The 22604-nt window shown below is 32.5% G+C and overlaps 1 protein-coding gene and 1 pseudogene across 1 annotated transcript in view; both read right to left on the reverse strand.

The window, feature by feature from the left end:
- LOC140058984 (plexin-A4-like) overlaps window positions 1-22604 on the reverse strand; it is a 106680-nt gene that overhangs the window by 32178 nt on the left and 51898 nt on the right. The window contains exon 6 of the mRNA XM_072104776.1: window positions 5089-5224. Within this exon, the coding sequence (XP_071960877.1) occupies window positions 5089-5224 (136 nt within the window). The remainder of the gene's footprint in view (window positions 1-5088; window positions 5225-22604) is intronic.
- On the reverse strand, window positions 4659-4776 carry LOC140059631 (5S ribosomal RNA; annotated as a pseudogene).

Here is a 22604-nt window from a genome sequence, read left to right on the forward strand (position 1 = left end):
GTACATGCGAATGACCTTAATAGAGATGGTTATTCTACTCACAAGAGCCATACTAAAGTAGAAATTTGTTTAACAGTCGGTTAGATAATCAATAAATATAAATATACAAAATTTATTATATTTCAAATTTCAGTCAACTTCTTTACCACTTCTACTTCTTATCTCACACGCTTCCTCTTGCCATTCCTTATCCTCACTCCATTCTTGACATTTTCATCAATTTCTCCCTTTCTTCCACCATTCCTTACCCTTCTCTCTACTCCTTATTCCAAACTTCTTACCCTTCTCCTACTTCTTATTCCTCCTCCTCAAATTCTTACTATTCCTTTAACTCCTTACACCTTCTATTCCTTACTCATCTCTCCATTGCTTACCTCTCTCCTTATTCCACACCCATCCTCTCTTCACTTTCTTCTTCTCTCTTTACTCCTTCCCCTACCTTCACTTCTTCTCCCTTCATTCCTTCCCTCCCTTCACTTTTTTTTCCCATTCCTCCTTCTCCTACCTCCACTACTTCTTCTCCCTTCACTCTATCCCTCCTTTCACTTCTTCTTCTCCCTTCACTCTATCCCTCCTTTCACTTCTCTCCCTTCCTTCCCTTTCTCTTCTTCCTTCCTTCCCCTCTCCTCCACTTCTTCCTTCTTCCTTCCTCCTTCTCCTCTTCTCTCTCTCTCTACTCCACTACTTCTTCTTCTTCCTACCCCACCTCCTTCCTCTCCTCCTTTCACTTCTTTCTCCTTCCCTCTCCTTCTCCTACCTCCACTACTTCTTTTCCCTTGTCACTCCTCACCTCTCTTCACTTCCCCTCCCTCTCCTTCTACTATCTCCACTACTTCTTCTCCCTTCACTCCTTCCCTTTCACTTCTCCTTCCCTCTCCTTCTCCTACCTCCACTACTTCTCCTTCTCTCCCTTCCTCCTTCCCTCCTTCACTCTCCTTCTCTTATCTCCACTACTTCTCTCCCTTCACTCCTTCCCTTTCACTTCTCCTTCCCCCTCCTCCTCTTCTTCCTCCTTCATTTTCCTCCTTTCCTCTTCCTCTCTCCTTCCTCTCCTCCCCCTCATTCTCCCTCCCTCTCTTCTCCCTCCCCTCTCTTTCCTTCTCCTTCCCTCCTCCCTACTTCTTCTCCCTTCACTCCTTCCCTCCTTTCACTTCTCCTTCCCTCTCCTTCTCCTACCTCGACTACTTTTTCTCCCTTCACTCCTTTCTCTTCTTCTTCTCCCTTCCCTCTCCTTCTCCTACCTCCACTACTTCTTTTCCCTTCACTCCTCCCCTCCTTTCACTTCTCCCTCCCCTCTCCTTCTACTATCTCCACTACTTCTTCTCCCTTCACTCCTTCTCTTTCACTTCTCCTTCCCTCTCCTTTTCCTACCTCCACTACTTCTTCTCCCTTCACTCCTTCCCTTCCCTCTCCTTCTCCTACCTCGACTACTTTTTCTCCCTTCACTCCTTTCTCTTCTTCTTCTCCCTTCTCTCTGATTCTCCTACCTCCACTTCTTCTCCCTTCACTCCTTTCTCTTCTTCTTCTCCCTTCCCTCTGTTTCTCCTACCTTCACTACTTCTTCTCCCACCTTCACTACTTCTTCTCCCTTCACTCCTTCCCTCCTTTCACTTCTTCTCCCTTCACTCCTTCTCCTACCGCCACTTCTTCTTCTCCCTTCACTCTTTCCCTACCTTCACTTTTTCCCCTCCCTTTATAATACATTTGAGGTTTTTATTTTATGTTATGTTATACAAATGCAGTTATTTTATTTTTGAAATTCTTTCATTTCTTTGAGTGCCTTTAATTTAGTCTCCAGACAAATCAACTACTTAGAACATAGTATAATTTTTCCCATTGAATCCATGAGTAATTATTTTCAAGAAGAGAACCAATTGTTTTCTTCTGTATAAAGCCTATACTAGTTTAATTTAATCACAAAAAAAACACACTACCTTATTCAAAATCTGATCACGCACACGTTCATCATTAAAACATAAAAATTGATAATATTTTGCAATCAACTTGATGTCTGACATTTTGAAATAGGAATTAGATTTTGAATAATTACTACAGATTTTCAATCCGTTACCCAGCAAATTATACTGCATTCGTTTACGTACATTAATTATTGTATATGTTATTAATCTATTTTTTAAATGTCAACATAAATGTCTTGTGGTTTGCGGTTCGGAACGGTAATTAAACATCACAGGAAAATAATATGATATTTTTACTATGCCTGATCAATCATTTGGCTACAGTACATCCATTTTGAAATTAAAATTAAATACATTATGCATGTGAAAATTAAATTGTTTCAAATGGATATTTTTGTCATTATAAATTTTTAAATTATTAATTAATTTATATTTGAAATTTTGAAATAACTGAGCCTGTTTTTCTCAGCACAAATAGGGTTTAATTTATAATATAGAATTATGTATGGTTAATTTCTTTTACTCTATAGCCGTTATTCTCATCAAGCACCTACCAAATGTTGTTTGCGCATTCGATTAAAATCTGGTGATGAAAGTTTACCAAAATTCCCTTTTGATATTTTGAGGGGTGCCCGGGGCGCGATTTTTTTTTTCGTACATAAGTTGGGAACCCCCTCATGAAACGTCACAAAATAAACATGAATAATTCATCAGTTTTAACTGAACAACACACGCAACAAGAAAATTTTAAAATGTTCTTGTTCCGTGTGCACCCAAGCGTATAGCAACAAGAAGTGATTACACAAGTGCGGTACGATTCTAGGCCTATCTCCGCTGTTGTTGCGGCGTGCGATTTCATAGAAGAATAGCGGCATTTTGTGTGGATTGTCGAAATAATCAGCCTTTAGTTTATGGTGTTTTAATATAATTTATTACTAAAGAATTACGTGTTAAAATTATAGTTTCTATTAATACTATTAGGCCTAATTATTAGTCTCTAAACCCATGTCTATTCTAGTAGTAGCTGTGTGGGTGTGTGTGACGTGTGTGTGTTAGGTATGACCAAAGATAGTTACACTATCTTTGGTATGACACAATCCGAGTAATAAGTCAGCAAAATTAAACAATAAACATTACACAAAAATACATTTTTTATTCTCGTGGGTCAAATCTTCCCATCTCATGTGTTCATATACGCGCAGTTTTAAAGTTCCTTTGAGTACATGCATATTGTTTGATAATAAAATAGCAGAATTAAAAAAATACAGTATAGGCCTACAAATTATACACATTCTTTATTCTTGTGGGTCTAAGCTTTCTTTGGGCTATGTCCAATGAATTACTACTTAGTTTAATCATGGAGGTATAAAATAAATTTATTTTATACCTCCATGGTTTAATGTCTTGCCTAGCTGTCGATTAGCCTCGACTCGACACATTTTGTGTGAAGAAGAGTGCGCGAAGGCAATCACGTGAATTGACTTAGAATCCTAGGCCTACAGTAGAAAGTATCGTATCGCAGTTGTGTACGTGTGCACCCAAGCGTATAGCAACAAGAAGTGATTACACGCACAACTAAACTGCGATACGATTCTTTCTACAGTAGGCCTAGGATTCTAGGTCAATTCACGTGATTGCCTTCGCGCACTCTTCTTAATCTTCACACACACACCACTATGCAAAATGTGTCGAGGCTAATCGACAGCTAGGCAAGATATTAAACTAAGTACTGTAGTTAATTGGACATAGCCCAAAGAAAGCTTAGACCCACAAGAATAAAAAATGTATATAATTTGTGTACTGTAATTTTTTAATTCTGCTATTTTATTATCAAACAATATGCATGTACTCAAAGGAACTTTAAAAATGCGCGTATATGAACACATGAGATGGGAAGATTAGACTCACGAGAATAAAAAATGTATTTTTGTGTAATGTTTATTGTTTAATTTTGCTGACTTATTACTCGGACTGTGTCATACCTAACACACACACGTCACACACCCCACACAGCTACTACTAGAATAGAAATGGGTTTAGAGACTAATAATTAGGCCTGATAGTATTAATAGAAACTATAATTTTAACACGTAATTCTTTAGTAATAAATTATATTAAAAACACCATAAACCAAAGGCTGATTATTTCGACAATCCACACAAAACGACGCTATTCTTCTATGAAATCGCACGCCGCATCCACAGCGGAGATAGGCCTAGAATCGTATCGCAGTTGTATTGTGTAATCACTTCTTGTTGCTATACGCTTGGGTGCACACGGAACAAGAAAATTTAACTGATGAATTATTCATGTTTATTTTGTGACGTTTCATGAAGGGGTCCCCAACTTATGTACGAAAAAAAAAATCGCGTCCGGGGCGGATCAATGAATTTGAAATAGTGAGCCCAGGGCCCGTTAGGTAACTGACACCCCTAGATAGTCGAAAATGGTAGTCTCTCACATAAAATTCATGATAAAATGGCACCCCCCACCCTCCCAGTTGACCCGGAATTTTTTTTTTTATTCAATCAAAACCAACAGCGATAATTACCGCTACTAACAGGTTTGATACAAACAAAGCCAGGACTGTTTAAAGCACCTTGATTGTTCTTGACATTGATCAGGGGCTTCTCTCGTCCAGTGCCCTCCTTGACCAGAGGTCTAAGGCAGATACTAGATGCAGGGGCTGCCATAAGAGTCAGCAGTGCTGATTGCAAATGCCTAATGGGACCCCAGCTCCGTATACAGCACCCGCTATTCCCAGATGGTCTCCCATCCAAGTTCTAACCAGGCCCAACGTTGCTTAACTTTGGTGATCTGACGAGAACCGGTGTTTCAACGTGGTAAAGCCGTATATGACACTCCAATGTATCGCACATAGCAATCAACAAAGCAATCATACTTTTCTACTGGCCAGTAACATTGTTTGCGTATGTTCTGTTAGAGATGCTTATTATGTGTTTTTTTTTGTCAGTATTTTTAGTCACGTGCGACGCAACTCTACAGCTCACTATGTCGGTCGGTTGGTCGGTAAACACTAACTTATTTTTAAAGAGATAATAAAGACTATGTCTGTTAATTCTAGAGTGTGGGGTGTCTTAGCCACCACCTAAATCTGTGCCATTCACAAAAAACCTAGCCTTATGAGGAAACATTTTTCCAAGCCTACCTCAATTTGCATATCACTTGGCAGGTTAGCTGGCTCAATGTCGGTAATGTTAATGCACTGGTCAAAATGATTCAACCAACGGTTCTCTCCATCTTTATACGCTCCAGTGCATTCATTGTCATTTTTACGGGTACATCTGAAATTACAAAACAGTTAATACTTACTAATACAATACCAACGTAAATTTTTTTTAAAATAAAATTTGTGATAAGCCACTACTAATTAGGACAATTATATGTTAAAAAAATAACGATAGGTACCTGGAAATGAGAGTGCATTACTGTAAGCGCAGCGGAAGTCCCATTGGGATATGCATTATGCATAATAACATTACACAACAGAAATGAGGATTTGTGGTCAATGATATCACATATGCTATGCAAACACAATTTATGCATTAGTGCCATTAATAATATTTAGCAACTTAATTGCAAATTCTCAATTAAAATCCTTTGAAAAAAAATAGTTGAAGTAGTCTGTAACAGAATTACAATTTAATTGTAATAATCAACAAAATTTAGGTTATACAGTATGATATTTTCACATCATACACATCCAACAGCAAGCAACTCACAAATTACAGAAATTACAGAATTTATCTTTCTTACAAACTAAGTCTCATTTGCGGCTTAGCGAGTAAAGTAGAAAGAGTCTCAAGTTACAACAGGATTGAACCAGAACCTTGGGATTGGAAGGCAAGTACATTAACCATCAAGCTACCATTTTTTTGTTACAAAAATGTTTTTATTTTTAAAAACCAATAGTAATTGGTTGCTACTATATTAAAACTATAGTTAACAACTATGGGCCCCGTCCCCCCCCCCCTAATCGTCCTCACACCCATCCCTCCTCATTATCACACCCCACTCTACTCTACAGCTTGTAGGTTCATTTGTTAAATGGCTTGAGACAATGCAAACTTCTTTCCACTTGTGACTAAACATTTGCATATAATTTAGTACACTTAACACAAAACTCAGGGGATGTTTCTTTGTCACGGATAAAACCATACTTCCTCTGCTAAACTGGAAAACTTACATTTTTATAGTTCGACTTAAAGTGCTTGTTATGCATCAATGATTTTACATTTTAACTCCTAAGTACCATTAATTCAAACCTTATGAACAGAAAGCTGGGATTAAAACACACAATTTATGCAGTCTTATCTATTTTAACTCTAAAGTTGATATAGTTATGCTGATACAAAAATACCTTCTGATGAGCATGTGTGAGGTTATAGTAGGTTGAGTTGCATCAGATGATCAATTTTTTTTCTATTAAGTTCAACATAACATAATTATTTATTTCATAATTTATATTTTATCACTCAAGATACTTCTAGCTATAACTATTACGACCGGAGGAGGGGAGGGACAGTATATTCTAGTTATAACTATTACAACTGGAGGGGAGGGACAGTATATTCTAGCTATAACTATTACAACCGGAGGGGAGGGACAGTATATTCTAGCTATAACTATTACAACCGGAGGGGAGGGACAGTATATTCTAGCTATAACTATTACAACCGGAGGGGAGGGACAATATATTCTCGGTGAACACAAATCCCAAAACGAAATGGTAGAACTAATTACTGAATACAATTAATATTTGTCCAAAGTATATCTATTGCAAATAAGATTGTTACTCATAAACCGTAAGAAGCCTCTGGCTATAACTGTACCTCCATGTTGGAGCGGCAAACTTAATAAAGTCTTCGGAGAAAATGAATCCCAAAACACACTCAAAATGGTAACACTTTCTGTCTAGTACCTAGTTTAAAATAGTTGGCGCCCTCAATTTGTAACACTCATATTAAACATTATATTCTTGGAAGTTTTTTTTTGCTGTTTTAATTCTTACAGAATAAATCAAACATGCTCCATGTGGAATTTAACAGAAAAACAAAGAATAAGTCAACAAAATATCATTTGGCACTTTCAGTAAATCCTTTAATCTCGCTAATATGATGTAAATTTGAAGTAATGTAAACAAACGTAATGAGATTGACCAGCATGTTGTTGAATTCACATGTCCATGCGGACAGACAATAAAGCAGTCTAAATACTTTGATTATAATATACTGTAATGATTTTAAAGATAACAAAATTTATAATAACAAATCACTTTAATTTCTATATTGGAATCTGAATTCTATTGTAACTTTCTTGCAATCAAATAAATGAAAGATTGACTCGTTTATGCATTTCATTAAAAGTGTACCAATAATAATTAAATATATCACAAATTCAGTTAAATGATTCCTAAATAAACAAAAATGAGGAAGAACTAGTGTTTTAATTTTAATAAATAACATTTTGCTTATTTTATTTGTATTTCCATTAAAATTTAGTCACTGATATCCACATCATTTTCATTTTTTCAATAATTTGCCTTTTTGGATTAATCTTGTTTTTCAGAAATATTTATATGTTTATTTTCCTTTGAGATATAAAAGGAACAGAATTCTCTAATATTGATATTTTCTAAAGTTCATACTAAAATATAAAATAAATTTTCCTTTCAAAAATACTACACATTCAATTGTAATATACAGTATTGTATATTATAATTATATAGAACAAAGTGCTTTAGTATCACACAACACTTACATATTTCTATACCTGCTAAAATTAGCATTAGAATATAATACATTGTAATATAAGTATTATTTATAATTATATAGAAGTACTTTACTAACAAATCACATTAACACAACACTACATATTTCTATACCTGATGAAATTAGCATTTTTGCTATAATGTATAATGTAATGAATCTGTTTTTTACTCACAATAACATAAACATCAGTCTAAATATGTCATTTTCAGAATTCTTCCCTCAATACATAAATTGAAACGGTTCAGACATGAAAGCGTACGGATACATTTAAGCATTAGTCTATTTTTATGTAGGTTATCCGTAATATCAGTAGCGATTATTTCTACCGAGTGCTACGCACTTTTAGCGTCGTTAAAAGCGTTGGATATCCTTTCGCATAATCAACTCAATGCAACATTTTGATAGATGTTGTTATTTTTGTCGTGGAATTAGCTTGAAAATGTATCTAGCAAATGTCAGAGATTTAATAAACATTTTAATAACAATTATTCAAAGATGTAGAATTGCGAATGTAGAGTAAAGATTTAATAAAAACCAAGTCTATATTTTCTGTTCTATATAAAAGCATCAAAATCAAATTCTAGGTCGTATGAAATCCAAAAAGTATCAATGAAAATTGAAGATATAAAATCTCAGTTTCCATTAGAACAGCAGATATTAAAAATATACTTAATGTACATTTTAAAATAGACTAGAAAATATTCTTAATTTTAGCAAATAAATCATGAATGAAACCGAAACATAAATAGTAATTTAATTCTTTTGAATTGGGTGATTAACAACCAAAACAATAGAAATTAGCAACTATTAAACTAAACAATCCATTTAATAATACCCGTCACTCAAATTTGTTAAAATATCAAAAATTAAAATAATTGGAGATCAGTTTGTGGCCTATTACCACTGAAAAATAAGTTAGGGCTCATCTTATTTCTCTGTGTTATTATTAAACTACCAACACCAACAAGGGCTTCAAAAAATATAAACAAAACAGTATAACAATACTATACAATATCAATTATAGATGAGATATATTTTTATTACCAGGATGAAATATAATAAAAACAGTTATTGACCGCAATTAATTTCCATCAGAAAGAATAAAATTATATTAGGTTTAATATTTCTCAACGGCCGACTACCATCACAAACAACTACTTCGTAGTCATAATAACATGAAGTTGCGAAATATCTCGTCCTGACCCACATTTGAACTCCAGCAGACACTGAATCATATCGTTCCGCAACCACAACTAGTAATAGAAGATATATAACCTTGACTGATACAAAACAATAACAAAAATAAAGAGTATAACATCCATAAATGGGTTATATGCCAATTTTTCATATTTCCTTGCTTTGTCACGAAACAACAGTCATTTTAGCATCTGTTTTAATGGAATATTATTACAATATTATTGTTATTCTAACAGTTCTGTCGTTTTTGTTAAATTTCTTTGTCTGGTCAAACAAATGATCGATAACTTACAGAAAATATCTTCTATCTAAAATTACATTAATATATAATCTACAGTCTTATATTGCAAACGAACAAAAATCATTCAAAAAACTAAGTTTATATTTATTTTCCGTTAAAGTCTTATTGAAGAAAATTTCTTATCACTTGTAAATAGTTAACTGTTCCGAATATTAAACTACCTGAAAGCTAAAATTTCTCCAAAACCGGGATGTAAACTCCAGTAATATTGAATTTTCATTCAAACATTGGTCCAGCCCAAAGTGGTCCAGTATTGGAAAAATATTATCTTTTATTACCACTCAACTTGTGGTCCGTCATAAATCATTACACTTTTCCCTTCCAATTTAACACTCTTCTCCAAATCGTATTATAATTCCCCTTAAAATTATTTCTCTCAACCAGTAATTTCATATTTTCCATAGAGAAATCTCACATATCCCCAGCTTACTTACTGCTAACATCTCATTAGTAGTTATTATCAAAATTATGATTTACAAGGCATCAGGGATAATAATTTATGTGACTATAATTCCTAATGTAAGGAAAGGAATTTAGAAAATCTATGTAAAGATCTTTTAAATTTATGAATATGTTACGCATCGATGCACAGATACTACAGTCATGTACATCCACATTTAATTTAAAGCTAAAGTCATTAATATTGATAATTTATCTTTTAAAACCGCTGATGCATTTTATACTGCAGTAATTAATTATCATTAAGCTCAAAACACCTTGTGAAACTTCTGTATTTAAAAGAAAACATTAAAATTGTGATATTTTTTTTTATTAATACTTGGCAAAATGCCAAGTGTATTAATTATCGTACTAACTTTGTACGGTTTGTTCTGTACTAATATGAACCAAAATATTAAAATACATTTTTGCATATTATTCCACTCAGTAATTTCTGAGCGCTCAACTTTTTGGAAATTATTTATTTAGCATACATCATGTGCAAGTAATAGCCTGAACATTTTTCACAGACTATGAGATTGAAACTAATGCAAAACCAAAATTGGAGACACACCTTACCGGTGAAAGTTTCTTAATATTGCTATTGTCGCGCCGAAACATTGTATATTTATATAATATTTATATATTTATATTCCCTTGTACATTTCTGTATATTCTGTCGAAACAGTTTTTTTATTTCGCCTAAATACATTCAAGAAATGTCGCTTAAATTTTCTATATAGAAAAACTCCTAGACATGAAAGTCATAATTTTTATTTGCCCTAAATACATCCAAACCGTATAAATCCTTCTCAATTATTAATAGAAAAATAATTGTTTTGTACAGTCAAGTTGACTGCACTTCTTAATATTAGATTGATATAAATACCACCTATACTTCCATAAGAAAACAAAAACCAATTTGTACCAGTTCATTACCTGCTGATCTAACACTGTTTACCAAGCACTAAGCTGGTTATTGGCGTAATAATTAAACCAGTCATGTTAATTGCTCTTTTTGTAAGAACTTTATAAATCTTGTATTACCATGGAATTAGTTTAGACTATCGTTGTCTTTGTTTCAAATGTCAACAAAGAACAAAACGTGTTTAATTAAAAAATCTTCGCAATTATGAAATCTTTTGTCCACGGGCAAGATTCTTTACTACTAATTACCTCGTCCTTTGGATAGGACATTAGCAGTTGGTCCTGTCAGTTATAACTGTCTGTATCAACAAAAACAAGAAACATTAGAATCTCTCCTTTGGGACACCTCTATCAAGTTTCTTGTAAAACGAACAAGGGGAAATAAATATTCTAACACTATTCTGGGGACACCTTAGAAAAATTACTTAACATTAGCAGTTTGTCCAATCTTTATAACTATCCATATCAACAAATACAACATTTGAATGAGAAGAAACTCTCCTTTGGAAAATATTAAGGGGAAACTTTCCAATGGACAATATGGTCAACCCCAATTCAGGGGACAGCACTAATAAGGGGACAGCACTAACAAGGGACAGCACTATTCAGGGGACACCATATTCAGGCGATAGATGCTTTATTGGGACCCAAAAGTGTTCCCTTAATAGGTCTGCTGTATTTGCTACTATCTGCACTTTAAGCAACACAAAGATCTGGCCATAGTCTGCCGATTCCTCAGTATCAATGTAATATAAGTGTAAATTAAAAATTGAATACGAGATACTTGCCAACATATGGCTTGCATATTGAATTTAATTGGGTCGTATTAACATAAGAAAGAGTACAACTCTACCGGCTGATGTGCAACATAAGTAATTACTTTCACTGAAAACTTTGCAAAATATATCCAGTAATCTCTTTTACTCAATAGGCCATTAAATTATGAGAAATGAAATTGCGTTTAAATGAATTGAATTCAGAAAGAAATGATCCGGTGCGTGTATAATAAATAACATACGCAAATCATGCGAACACAAAGACTTCTTCTAAACACATGAGTAATGTACAATGACAACAATGGTGATAAACTCAACAAATGTGCTCACAATATGTATAATATAATTTATCGATTGAAATTAATAAATTTATGGGTTATACTCTTTAATGATGACAATGTTAGGCATTAATATTCTTGATTCATTGTTTGAAGTATTAATATCGCTATTGTTACATTTTCAATAGTTTTAATGGAAGCAGATGCTAATGTACTGGTGTTATGTTGACATCTTAAGCAATAAAATGAAAGAGAAAGTTTTTTTGCAATCAACAAAATCATAAGACAGAGATACAGGTATTATTAAATTGGATATTGTCCCAAAAAAAAAAAGAGAATGCTGACCATATAAGGACAAGCGAAATGCAATGGGGAAAACCACATTAATGGTTGGCAAACACATGACAAATAGTGTTTGGATCAATAATAAGTATGAGGCAATTAGGAAACATAATATATGTACAAGTGTGAATAGGGCTTAACTTTCCAGGTCACACCAATTTATATTACAAATGTTCTGTATTTGGCATATTTTGCAACACAATTGATCAATTTAATTTAAAAAGAAACAAAATGTGTAACCACAGGTAGTACTGTAGATACCTGGGCGTAAAAAATAACTTTTCTTCATCTATCCCCTTCGATACCAGTGGTCCATAGCTAATAAGGATACAGACTAACGTGGCCCACCCAATTCTATAAATCAACGTCTATTATTTAAAGTTATTTTCTTAACATTAGTTGTCTTTGCAAACAAACACGTATCAAATTTTTAATGCTTTTTAGCTCGCAAAGCCAATGGCAAAACAAACTGACGGAAGGAGAAATAGAACATTCCACTTCAATAAATTGGGCAGGAAATTCATCTTCTCCTGGCAATGTCAAGCTACTCAGAAATCCATACGAATGCCGTAGGTGGAATCCAGGTATAAAATACATCAATGTCATAATATACAACTGTCAAATGTATTACTAGTGTTGTATTTAGGCTAAGTAAACGTAAGAAGCGTTGTTGTACATGAAGCAAAAGCTTGGTACCATTTCTAGCGGTAGTAACAGCACTAAAGAGGTCGCAGCTACACATTTTTTCGGGCCATTACTTTAAACACACTAATAATAGAAAAGTAACAATGAAACTGGAAAAAGAAAATAATATACACATACTTTTATATGGAACAAAATGAAAATAAAATTATAGAGAAATAAATTTCCAATGTTAAAATAGTGCAGGCCTAAATTTAATTTCGTTTTCTCATCGAGCTGTAAATTTCACTAGCCTAGTTTGCATACAGTAGAATCCCTTCTTTTAGACATCCTATTCAGGAGTACGGTAATATCCCTAAAGCTTGGTTCCCACTAGAACGTAACGCAAGGACGTAAACGCAACGTAAGCGTTTTAACCAATGACAAGCAAAGTTATAGACAGTTAGCAATCACAAACGAATAAGCCATCGCTTGTGATTGGTCAATTCACTTGCGTTGCGTTACGTCCTTGCGTTGCGTCGCTAGTGGGAACCAGGCTTAAATTACATTTGGTAATTGGGTGGTACCGAAGGTGCTCCTTAATACGGATTCTACTGTATCATAATATCATAGATACAGATTTGGATTTAGTAGCCAAAGTGGTATTATTACAAATAATTGTAATCTGAGATTGTACGAGGAGACAAGAGCTTTAATATGAAATACATAATCAGCAGAGAAAACATACATTGTCCTAATTAACCAGTACATAATCTATGCAAACATTCATTACAAAGCACACATAAGAATGCTCTTGGCGAAAATGCATTACCCTTTTGAAATATTCATACGACGTCATTACCCTACAAATCCTAAAGAAATATAATGTTTACAAATACGTTTAGTTCTTTACAAGATTAGGCATATTTCAGATCTATGATACCGCTAATGTAATTTACGTAAAATGATACGTTGGGGTGGACAGATTCAACTCTTAACATGCTGCCTTCACGTATCGTCGCTGCAACACTGTCAGGAATAAATCCTCATAGACATGTGATGATAGATAGATGTTATGTTGCTACTAATTCTATTTTTCACTATGTTGGATCTAAGTTAATGCGATTTCTGCACCCATGGGTGAAGATTACTTTGATTGGAATATTTTAAAATTAGAGAAATCTAAATGTCACAGAAGCTTAACTTGCCTGTAACTGTTTCATTCTGCTTACAGTTAGTTAAGTAAAAAAACATTTATGCCTACACTATCAAACTTTATATAACAAACAAGTTGCTATTCCTTTTCAAATTACCAAATTTATTTGATTATTGAAAGTAGAGGTTATCAACTCACAATAATAGTGTAACTGCCTACTCCTTTAGAAACTCAAGTGTAGTATTAAAAGCTTAAGTGTGTATTTACACACTAAACATCATAGAGATAACTATTATTTATAGCATAGCTAGCTTTCAGTATAGTATGTACATCTTTCTAAGATTTCTATCCTTTTAGCGATTCTAGATTCTAGTATGGCATGAGGGGGAATTGTGGGACGTGTTTTGTCTCCGATATTTTACAAATAAATCAAACAAAAAATGTTATGTAAAAATACAAGGCTTTGTTCATGGATTAGTCAATTATCTGATAGGGGTATTAAACAAATTCTCTTGTTTTCATATTGTATTCCTCTCTTCAGAAAGATATGGCTATTGTTGGTTTATCCAGGTAAGCTAGGCACAAAACAGAGTAAACAATTACAAAAATAAATTTTGAATTAATTTAGGTAGCATCAACTAATAATTGAAATCGATTGACTTTTGCTTGTTGCTTTTGAATCTCTGAACCCCCTTAGGTTTAGAACATAATTTTTAAATTAACATCATGTATTAGAGTATACATTGGGCTGAAAAACATGTTTTCCCACAGACATACAACTGAATATGTTGACATTTAACTGCGTAGATTATCATAATTACCGAAGTAATTTATTTTGGTTTAATGTTATCCTTTGATTGCAATTTATATATGCAATTCTAATAGAATTTTTGCAAAAGAAAACGGATTCAAAACCCCACAGGCCCTTTCAGAAACATTAATCTTATTCAACTGAGAGCTGGCGTCAATGATTTCATTCCTAATGCTATAATCACTCTCCTTCAACTGGACTAATTGAATTAAAATTTCAAATTCATAAATTCAATTTTTTATAATCATTTTGAGAAAAATTGTCTCCATAATATCATAAAGAATATTGTATCTTATTAATTTTGAGGAGAAAATTTGTAATCAATTTATGTTTAAAAAGAATGTTGTTTAACTGCTAGGCCTGCTGGCCTGGAGGACAATCACTGCATCCTATGGGAGGCATGGCTGTTTGATGTGCACTTTTACGACTTCATAAACAGTAGCTAATGGGTATGATTTTAACAGATAAGGCTACTTTCTCAGGACCCCGAGGGGTTGTAATTTTTTGTTATCTTCTAAATTTTCCATCCTATGCAGAAATATCTAATCTATTCAAATACAATTAAATTTATTGCTAACAATTATTGCACCATCTGGTAGTATGGCACTCGACGTGTTGATTGTTATATGTATTTTTCATTAACAAGTGCTTTACAGTTCCATATAATTGGTTTCATTTTATAATGAATTTAAATCTTGTATATAGTAAATTCATGGAATAAGTAGAGGAACAGAAGTGTTAATAAAAAAATAAGAACAATAGTAAAGCTCCTTTGGGACTTCTCCATTAAGGGGACACTTTCCTGAGAAACAAAAATGGAAAATATATGTTTCAACACTATGGCAAACACCTATTGTAGTCAGGGGACACACACATATATTGAAGACACCTTTAAATAGGAGACATACCTATTAACACGTTGTTTGATCCTGAAGGTGTCCCTTTAACATAGGTTCTACTGTTGTCCTTTTTAATAGTTTACAAGTAGTTTTAACTAGTCTGGCTACTTTGCTTCTTTTCCTTTTCCTATTGTTTATTTATGTAATCTTTACATAGGTGTCTGTATACTGCCCTCTCTACATTAAAAATACAGTGGAACCTCTTTTTTGGGATACCCACTTTCAGTGACACCCTATTAAGGGGGGTGGGGACTTAACAAGTGAAATATATATATGGCCAAACTCTATTTAAGGTTATATTCAGGGAATACCGCTGTTTTTTGGGGCATGAAGATGTCTTCATAATATAATAGGGGTTTTACTATATAACAGACTATAGATACAATTATACAATACAATTTTAAAAATATATTAATTAATTACATTGTATTATACTCAGGCAGTAATATAAATATTAATTTTTATGATGTATGTGGAAGCAGGTCATTTGGGCGGTCTCAGTTCCAAAAAAAAACCAAGATTTTTTTATATTTAAATTTAGTCCAATTCAGTTTTCTGTTAGTATTAATGATGTTATCCATAGTAATAGAGTAGGAAGATAATACGACATATCAGTAACAATAAAGCCTTAGGTGATCTTAGATTTAAAGACATTAGTAACAATATTTTCAATTAAATATGGTAACAGATGTACCAGTAAAATGCATATTAATATTGATAGTAAAATTGAAAGTTTAGAAATGTTACAATTTTTATAGTAATCAGATTGGGTAGTCTTGACTATCATATGTAAAGCAAAGGACATGTTCTGGGCCTAAACAAGTTTTCCTTTAATTAATATGAGTGTCTTGAAATTTCTTGAAAAAAAGAGTAAGATTAAAAAATAAAACAAATTGTATAAACAGAGGTGTTGTCTGTGTCTTTGGTCCAATTGACTTTTAAGTGCTATCAATTTAGAATCTAACAACAGGAATTTCAATCCATTGAAGCAAAGAGGAACTAGATAGAAAGAAATGGAAGGTCACAAACAAAGCAGAAAAACACCAAAGTTAAGAGGCCATAAACAATGGGTGGCAATACTTTAAACTTAATTCCACTCCCCTTAGGAGCTGCAGTAAAAACAACGTCACGTTTTTACTGTATGTACAAAAGAATAAGAGGTGTCTAGATAGAAACCTCCGATTTAAAATTCATAGTGCCACTCATATTATAAATCGGAATCATTCCTCGTATAAACAAATGAAGGGAAATTTATGCTTTAACATTACAGGCAACCCAGGGTGATTGAGAGACAACGCTTCTTCAGAGGGATACAGCCCCTAGTAACACTTTGTGAGGTGTCCCCTAAAAGAGTTTTTCTGGCTGACAAAACTTCTTCAAGGATACAACCCCTATTTATTATGGGGACATTTTGTTTTTGAGGTTTACCCTTAAAAGACATTTTTCTAGCTGTTAAACACTCAATATTCTTTTAAATGAGTTTTCAAGACACAAGTTTTATGATCTGAAAGAGAAAGAACACTTCCCAAATAGTGGCGCCTGCCAGTGAGGTCAAACGACCTTATACATTTCTAGTATTTCCTTATCAGTGACCGGTCACTCTTGCATTTTTTCCATTTATAAAATCATGATAGAAACATTACTTTTGTAAGTAGCAAAGTTTATCTGAGGTTATTTGTCAAGGATTAAAAACTTAAAATACATCTAGAGTCGACTTAAATTAGTGGACCCTGTTACGTAAGTGATTTAAGACAAATTTTTAAAACATTCAAAATATAAAAATGTATTAAACATGAAATTAAAACAGATGTGAGTATTACGATTCTGCATGATTTATTACATTATTTTTTTTTTAAATTATTAATTAATTTAATTTATGGAAAATATTACTACAGTCAACTCTCCCAATACCGGACTCTCTGAAAACCAGAAACTCTCCCAATACCAGACTTTTTTTGAGGACCAAAAGGTCCCAAATTTATTTTTACCATTAAAAACACATTCCGAATACCAGACTTTCCGGAAAACCAGACTTATTTGGCCGGCCCAAAGGTGTCCGGTATTGGGAGAGTTGACTGTATTACCATAAGACCAATTATAATCCCATGCTCTGGTATAATCCCACCACCTAAATTTCATACACAAGACTTGTACTAATCATACCTATGTCAGTTACACTACAATTCTTTCTATTCAAACAGTAGTTTGTAAATTGCTGTTTTCTTTTTTTATATCTTTTTCAATTATGACTTCAAAAACCTTTACTACAATACGACTACTAATAAAACTGTTCGTTTTTCTTTTCATTTGTTTAGTGCCGAATATCTCTACCTACCTCCTCATGGCATGAAATATAGCTTAATATGAATTAAGCGGCACATATTGTAGTTTTGAAAGACCGCAAGAACTGTAATACCGGTTAGGTCTTATCTAAGATTGATAAAAATCTTTACTACCTTGTATAACCCGCCATCTAAGCTGTAAATTATTACTTATACCCAGGGGCTATGCAGCAGACTACGTTTTACAATCACTCTAATGAAAACATGAATACCAGAATTGAAATAACCACTTTAATTTATACAGACATAATTATTCTAATTCTTACATAATAAATTCATAATATAGAAATTAGTATGGAGTATTACACAAAATCATAAATGATCAATTTGATTTTGATTTAATTACAGAATGTAAGAACAAAAGAACTTGAAATTCACCATAGCGAATTAGAAATTTGCTCGAAAATTATTTTCGAAGTTGAAAATTTCAAAGCTAATATTTGCATTTGTGGGAAAAGTGTCTGGCAGCGCAACCGATCGCCACCCGTTCCTCCCTTTAAATTTATCAAATTACAATGCAAAAGATAGATCTTTTTAAGATTTTTAGGCCCTTGGTCCACCAATTTAAAAATCCTGAATCCGCCAGTAGACTTGATCTGATAATTTCTTCAGAATAATTTTGTACAATAATTAATTTGCTAAATTGTTTTTTTTTTGCTAGTTAGATTTGTTTACAACACAAAAAGGTTGCTTGTGGAAAAAAAAAAGTACATTTCTAGCCCTTGCCAATTGTTTATATTTTTGTTTCTTTCTTCAAGTAAAATTATTTTTAAAATGTTCAATATTACAAATTTATTGTGATAATTTTGTTATAGTCAACAAATATTTAGACTTCATTGGTCAACATAATGTTTCAGAAGAGCTCTTGTCTGCTTGGACAAACATAATTATATAGTTTAATTATTATGAGTTTATAAAGGCATAGATTATGAACGCCATTAAAAAATATGCAGAATGTATTATTACACTATTATCTAAGCAACTATAGTTTGCAACAACCGATCCACAAGATTATAGCTTTGCGTAACCTAGCAACAGCATGCAGAGCCTGACTTTTTAAGCAAAACTAGACAATAATATGGATCATATTTATCATATCGGTTAATTTGATATCATTTCATACACTAGAAAACATCATGATATACTATGATATTTTATTACCGAAAACTAATATGTTTTGCAACCTATTTAATAACTATAACTTCATTGTTTGAAATTTAATGTGAAAACTTTATATGCTCACAAAAATAACATTGGTTACCATGCATTGGGTAAACATGTTGTTAAGGATAAAAACAAAAATGAAAAGAGGTAGTGTTTTATTGTTGGTGGTTGGATATACACGGATCTAACATTATACTAATTATGCAAATTAAACAAACTTAAGCAACACACTTAAGTGTCTATCAATGAGAGAAAACATGTCTATGTTTAGAAACAATTAAGACAAATACTAATACTAACTCAGCCACTCCCCATCTCTTCTATCCAACCAACCATTTCCATCTTCTTTCTTTTTTCTCAATGAATATACTATTGTATACTAACTGTATATTTAGAAACATTGTTATTCATAAACGTCCTCACTACGCAATCTTTGACATTAAATTTAGGGAATTCTAAGCTTGAGAAAATCTCGCAATATGTGGCCTTGCATAGTATCAAAAGAATTTCTATCAAAAATTAATACTTAGTTGCTGACTGACATTTGATTAACACATAAGGAAATTACATTGAAAATCTGTACTATAGTAATTTTATTTTTACAAATAGTTTAATCATATGGTACACATGACCCCTAGGTATGACACTAGGTATGACATGACACATGACCTCTAGGTATATGACAGCTGATGATTTGAAGTTTCAACAACTGCTAAACTCAATGAAATCAACAAATGAATGAACTATAGGTTGTTAGCCCTTTGTATCAGAGAAGCATATAATTATGTAAGGACTTGTTTGGCGCCTACCATTACATTCCCCTAATATTTACGAATAGCATTTATCATGCACATGTTCATTATAAGCACACAGGCCCATCAGCTTTACATCTTATCTGAAGGGCAAGGAATAATATGGGTAAATAATCTTGCCTAAGGATAAGATATATAGGACCGGTATGAAATCCATGGGGTTTACATAGGTTTGAAATGTGGAAATATATGGGAAATCTATTAATCAATATAAAACATTTTCCCAAGTGAGGCCGCTTTTAGTTGATGAATTAAATATTTATTACCGTTCGATAACTACAACAGTGTACCTTTTTTTCAATCCAATATATGCCTATACGTATACAGTATAATAACTTAATTGTTAACTTTTGAAAAACTAAACTGAATTAGAGTATTAAACAAATATTGGAGAAACTTCAAACCACTTCGTTTTGAAGAAGATGGACATCGGCCAAAATCTCTAATAGCCAAGTACTTAATGGAGTATAAAATTTCATTTCAAATATAATTTTAAAAGCAGTTTGTTACTTTGTATGGGAAAGTTTCAACTTGTGGAAGACTTAAATTCATGTGTTTTAAATTGTTATTCTTCCTGAAGCAAAACTATCTATTCAATTTAATTAAATTACCAAGAAATACCAATTAAGTTTTAATACGCAGTTAACTACCAATTAAGACCACAATTCATTGGATAATCACGACCTTTATGATATACTAATTCCAATAAACAAGCTTAATCTAGCCAGTTAAGTACTAATACACAAATCCTTCTATAGATAATCTCCTCTAAGCTTGTATCCTAGCTAAACAGCAGAAATTACTAATTTATTCTAAGAATCTTCATCAGGTACTATAAACATTAAAATTTAATTAATGTTACAACTCTAAAGATACACATCTTTTATAACCAAAAAACTTTGTAATAATACTATAATTTCTTCCTAATATAATTTGTAATTGTTATCAATTTGTTTATTTAAAAAAATGTTAAGCTTATTTTTCTTCATAATTCTATAATCAACAATTTGGAAGGAACTGTAACATTTTGTTGTAATTTTTTATCATCAACAATTTGGAAACTTTTTTTGCTGGAATCACTAATCCGAAAAACACTGTTTGTAATTTAAGCATAACAAATTTGGAAAACCTCTGACATAACTTTTTTTGCAATTTCCATGTCAAGAATTTGGAAATCATTGTAACTTGTTTTCAGCTTCCAAACCACTGTAGCCTTTTTGTGCAATTTTACACCACACTTTTTTTGTGATTGAACAATTTGCAAACCACTGAAACTTATTTGTGTTGTTCAATTTGGAAAGCAAGGTAACTTTTTTGGAGCTTCCAACATCAACAATTTACAAATCATTTCTAAAACGTTTATAAAAATCATCAGGAAATTATTAATTTATTAAGAACAGCATTTTTAAACTTGCTTCCTACAACATGTGTCATTACTGACAAAACCAGTTAGCTGTTGGTTATCTTGTAAGATCTGTTAATTGGTTCATTATTATTGCAATATGTGCTTAATGGTTCAATAGAAATACGACATGCGTCTTGATTTTGCGATCATTCGGGAAAACACCCCACAATGCTGTCTAATGGAATGAATTTATATAACTATGCTATGGATGTGCTAAGTAATTTAAAATAGGATTTACATTGTTAAAAAGAAAGATATAACATTCTCATCGGAAGGTCTGTTCAGACTTACAGAGTTATGGTTTTACATATCGTAAGTTAAGTTAGTTTTTAAAAAAACAACAATATTTTCAAAATAAGTAGTTTTAGCAAAATTTTCTTAAGACAGACAACACATTTTCCATCCATCTATTCATTTTTATGTTAGACCTCATAATTAAAATCTATGATAAATAATATATATCATGTAAAAATTATAAATGGTAATAAATTAGTCAAAGAGAACAACCCAAGTCTAAATTTAACAATGATAATAGAGTAGATGCCTGGCCGATTTGATTGGTTGGTTGCTTAATAATATCATATTATTACCTTAGTACGCTAATAATTATCCTTTTTGTATTGAACTAGTGTCGACGGTTAACACTAAAACTTTAGCTCCTTATTGCAGGAGATTAATTGTATACTAATATTACCCTGACATTGAAAGATGAAGGTAAAGCAGTTTTGCTGATTTGATTTGAAGTGAGAGACGATTTACATGAAGTCGGATCAAGTAAAGATTTACATGTCTAACTGAAGATTAATTTGATAAACTTACATAACCATGACGTTAAAGTTCTTGATTACATTTGTAAATCATATGGGTTTCAAACAATATGTAGATGTCATATTACCTTTGCTTCTAGCTTATGTTCACACATGGTTCACCAATGTTTAACATTATAAATGTTGCCAAAGCCATCTTCGAGTTCACATGCAAAATTGTGATTATGTATGCATTTTTTGCCGAAAAAAATATTTACTGTGTGAACTTAAATTCAACAATTAAGTATACAGTACAAGAAGCTGATTTACAATGTCTCTATCTATTCTTGCTTTTGATAACCTATTCTAATTAGTAAATCTCGATATTCATCAGGAAAAGGCATTCTCATGCAAACTATGGCTATGGTAAAAGCGAGCTCCTAAATTACATTCCAACTACAGACTATGGTCAATCTACCATACTTTTCTCTTTGGTATAAATCTGTTAAAACTATTTATAGTTCAATGTTAAACCATTTAACTACCATGAATAAATTTTTCTACAGAAGAGCCATGTTTACAAATTTTAAATATGTTATTGGCATCAAATCTTTTAAGCTTCTTGCAACCAGCCAGCCAGGTCCTTCCTGGTCTAGTTTGTTCCGAGATCACATGGTT

The sequence above is a fragment of the Antedon mediterranea genome, chromosome 9 (genome assembly GCF_964355755.1).
Source record: "Antedon mediterranea chromosome 9, ecAntMedi1.1, whole genome shotgun sequence".
Classification (NCBI taxonomy): Eukaryota; Metazoa; Echinodermata; class Crinoidea; order Comatulida; family Antedonidae; genus Antedon; species Antedon mediterranea.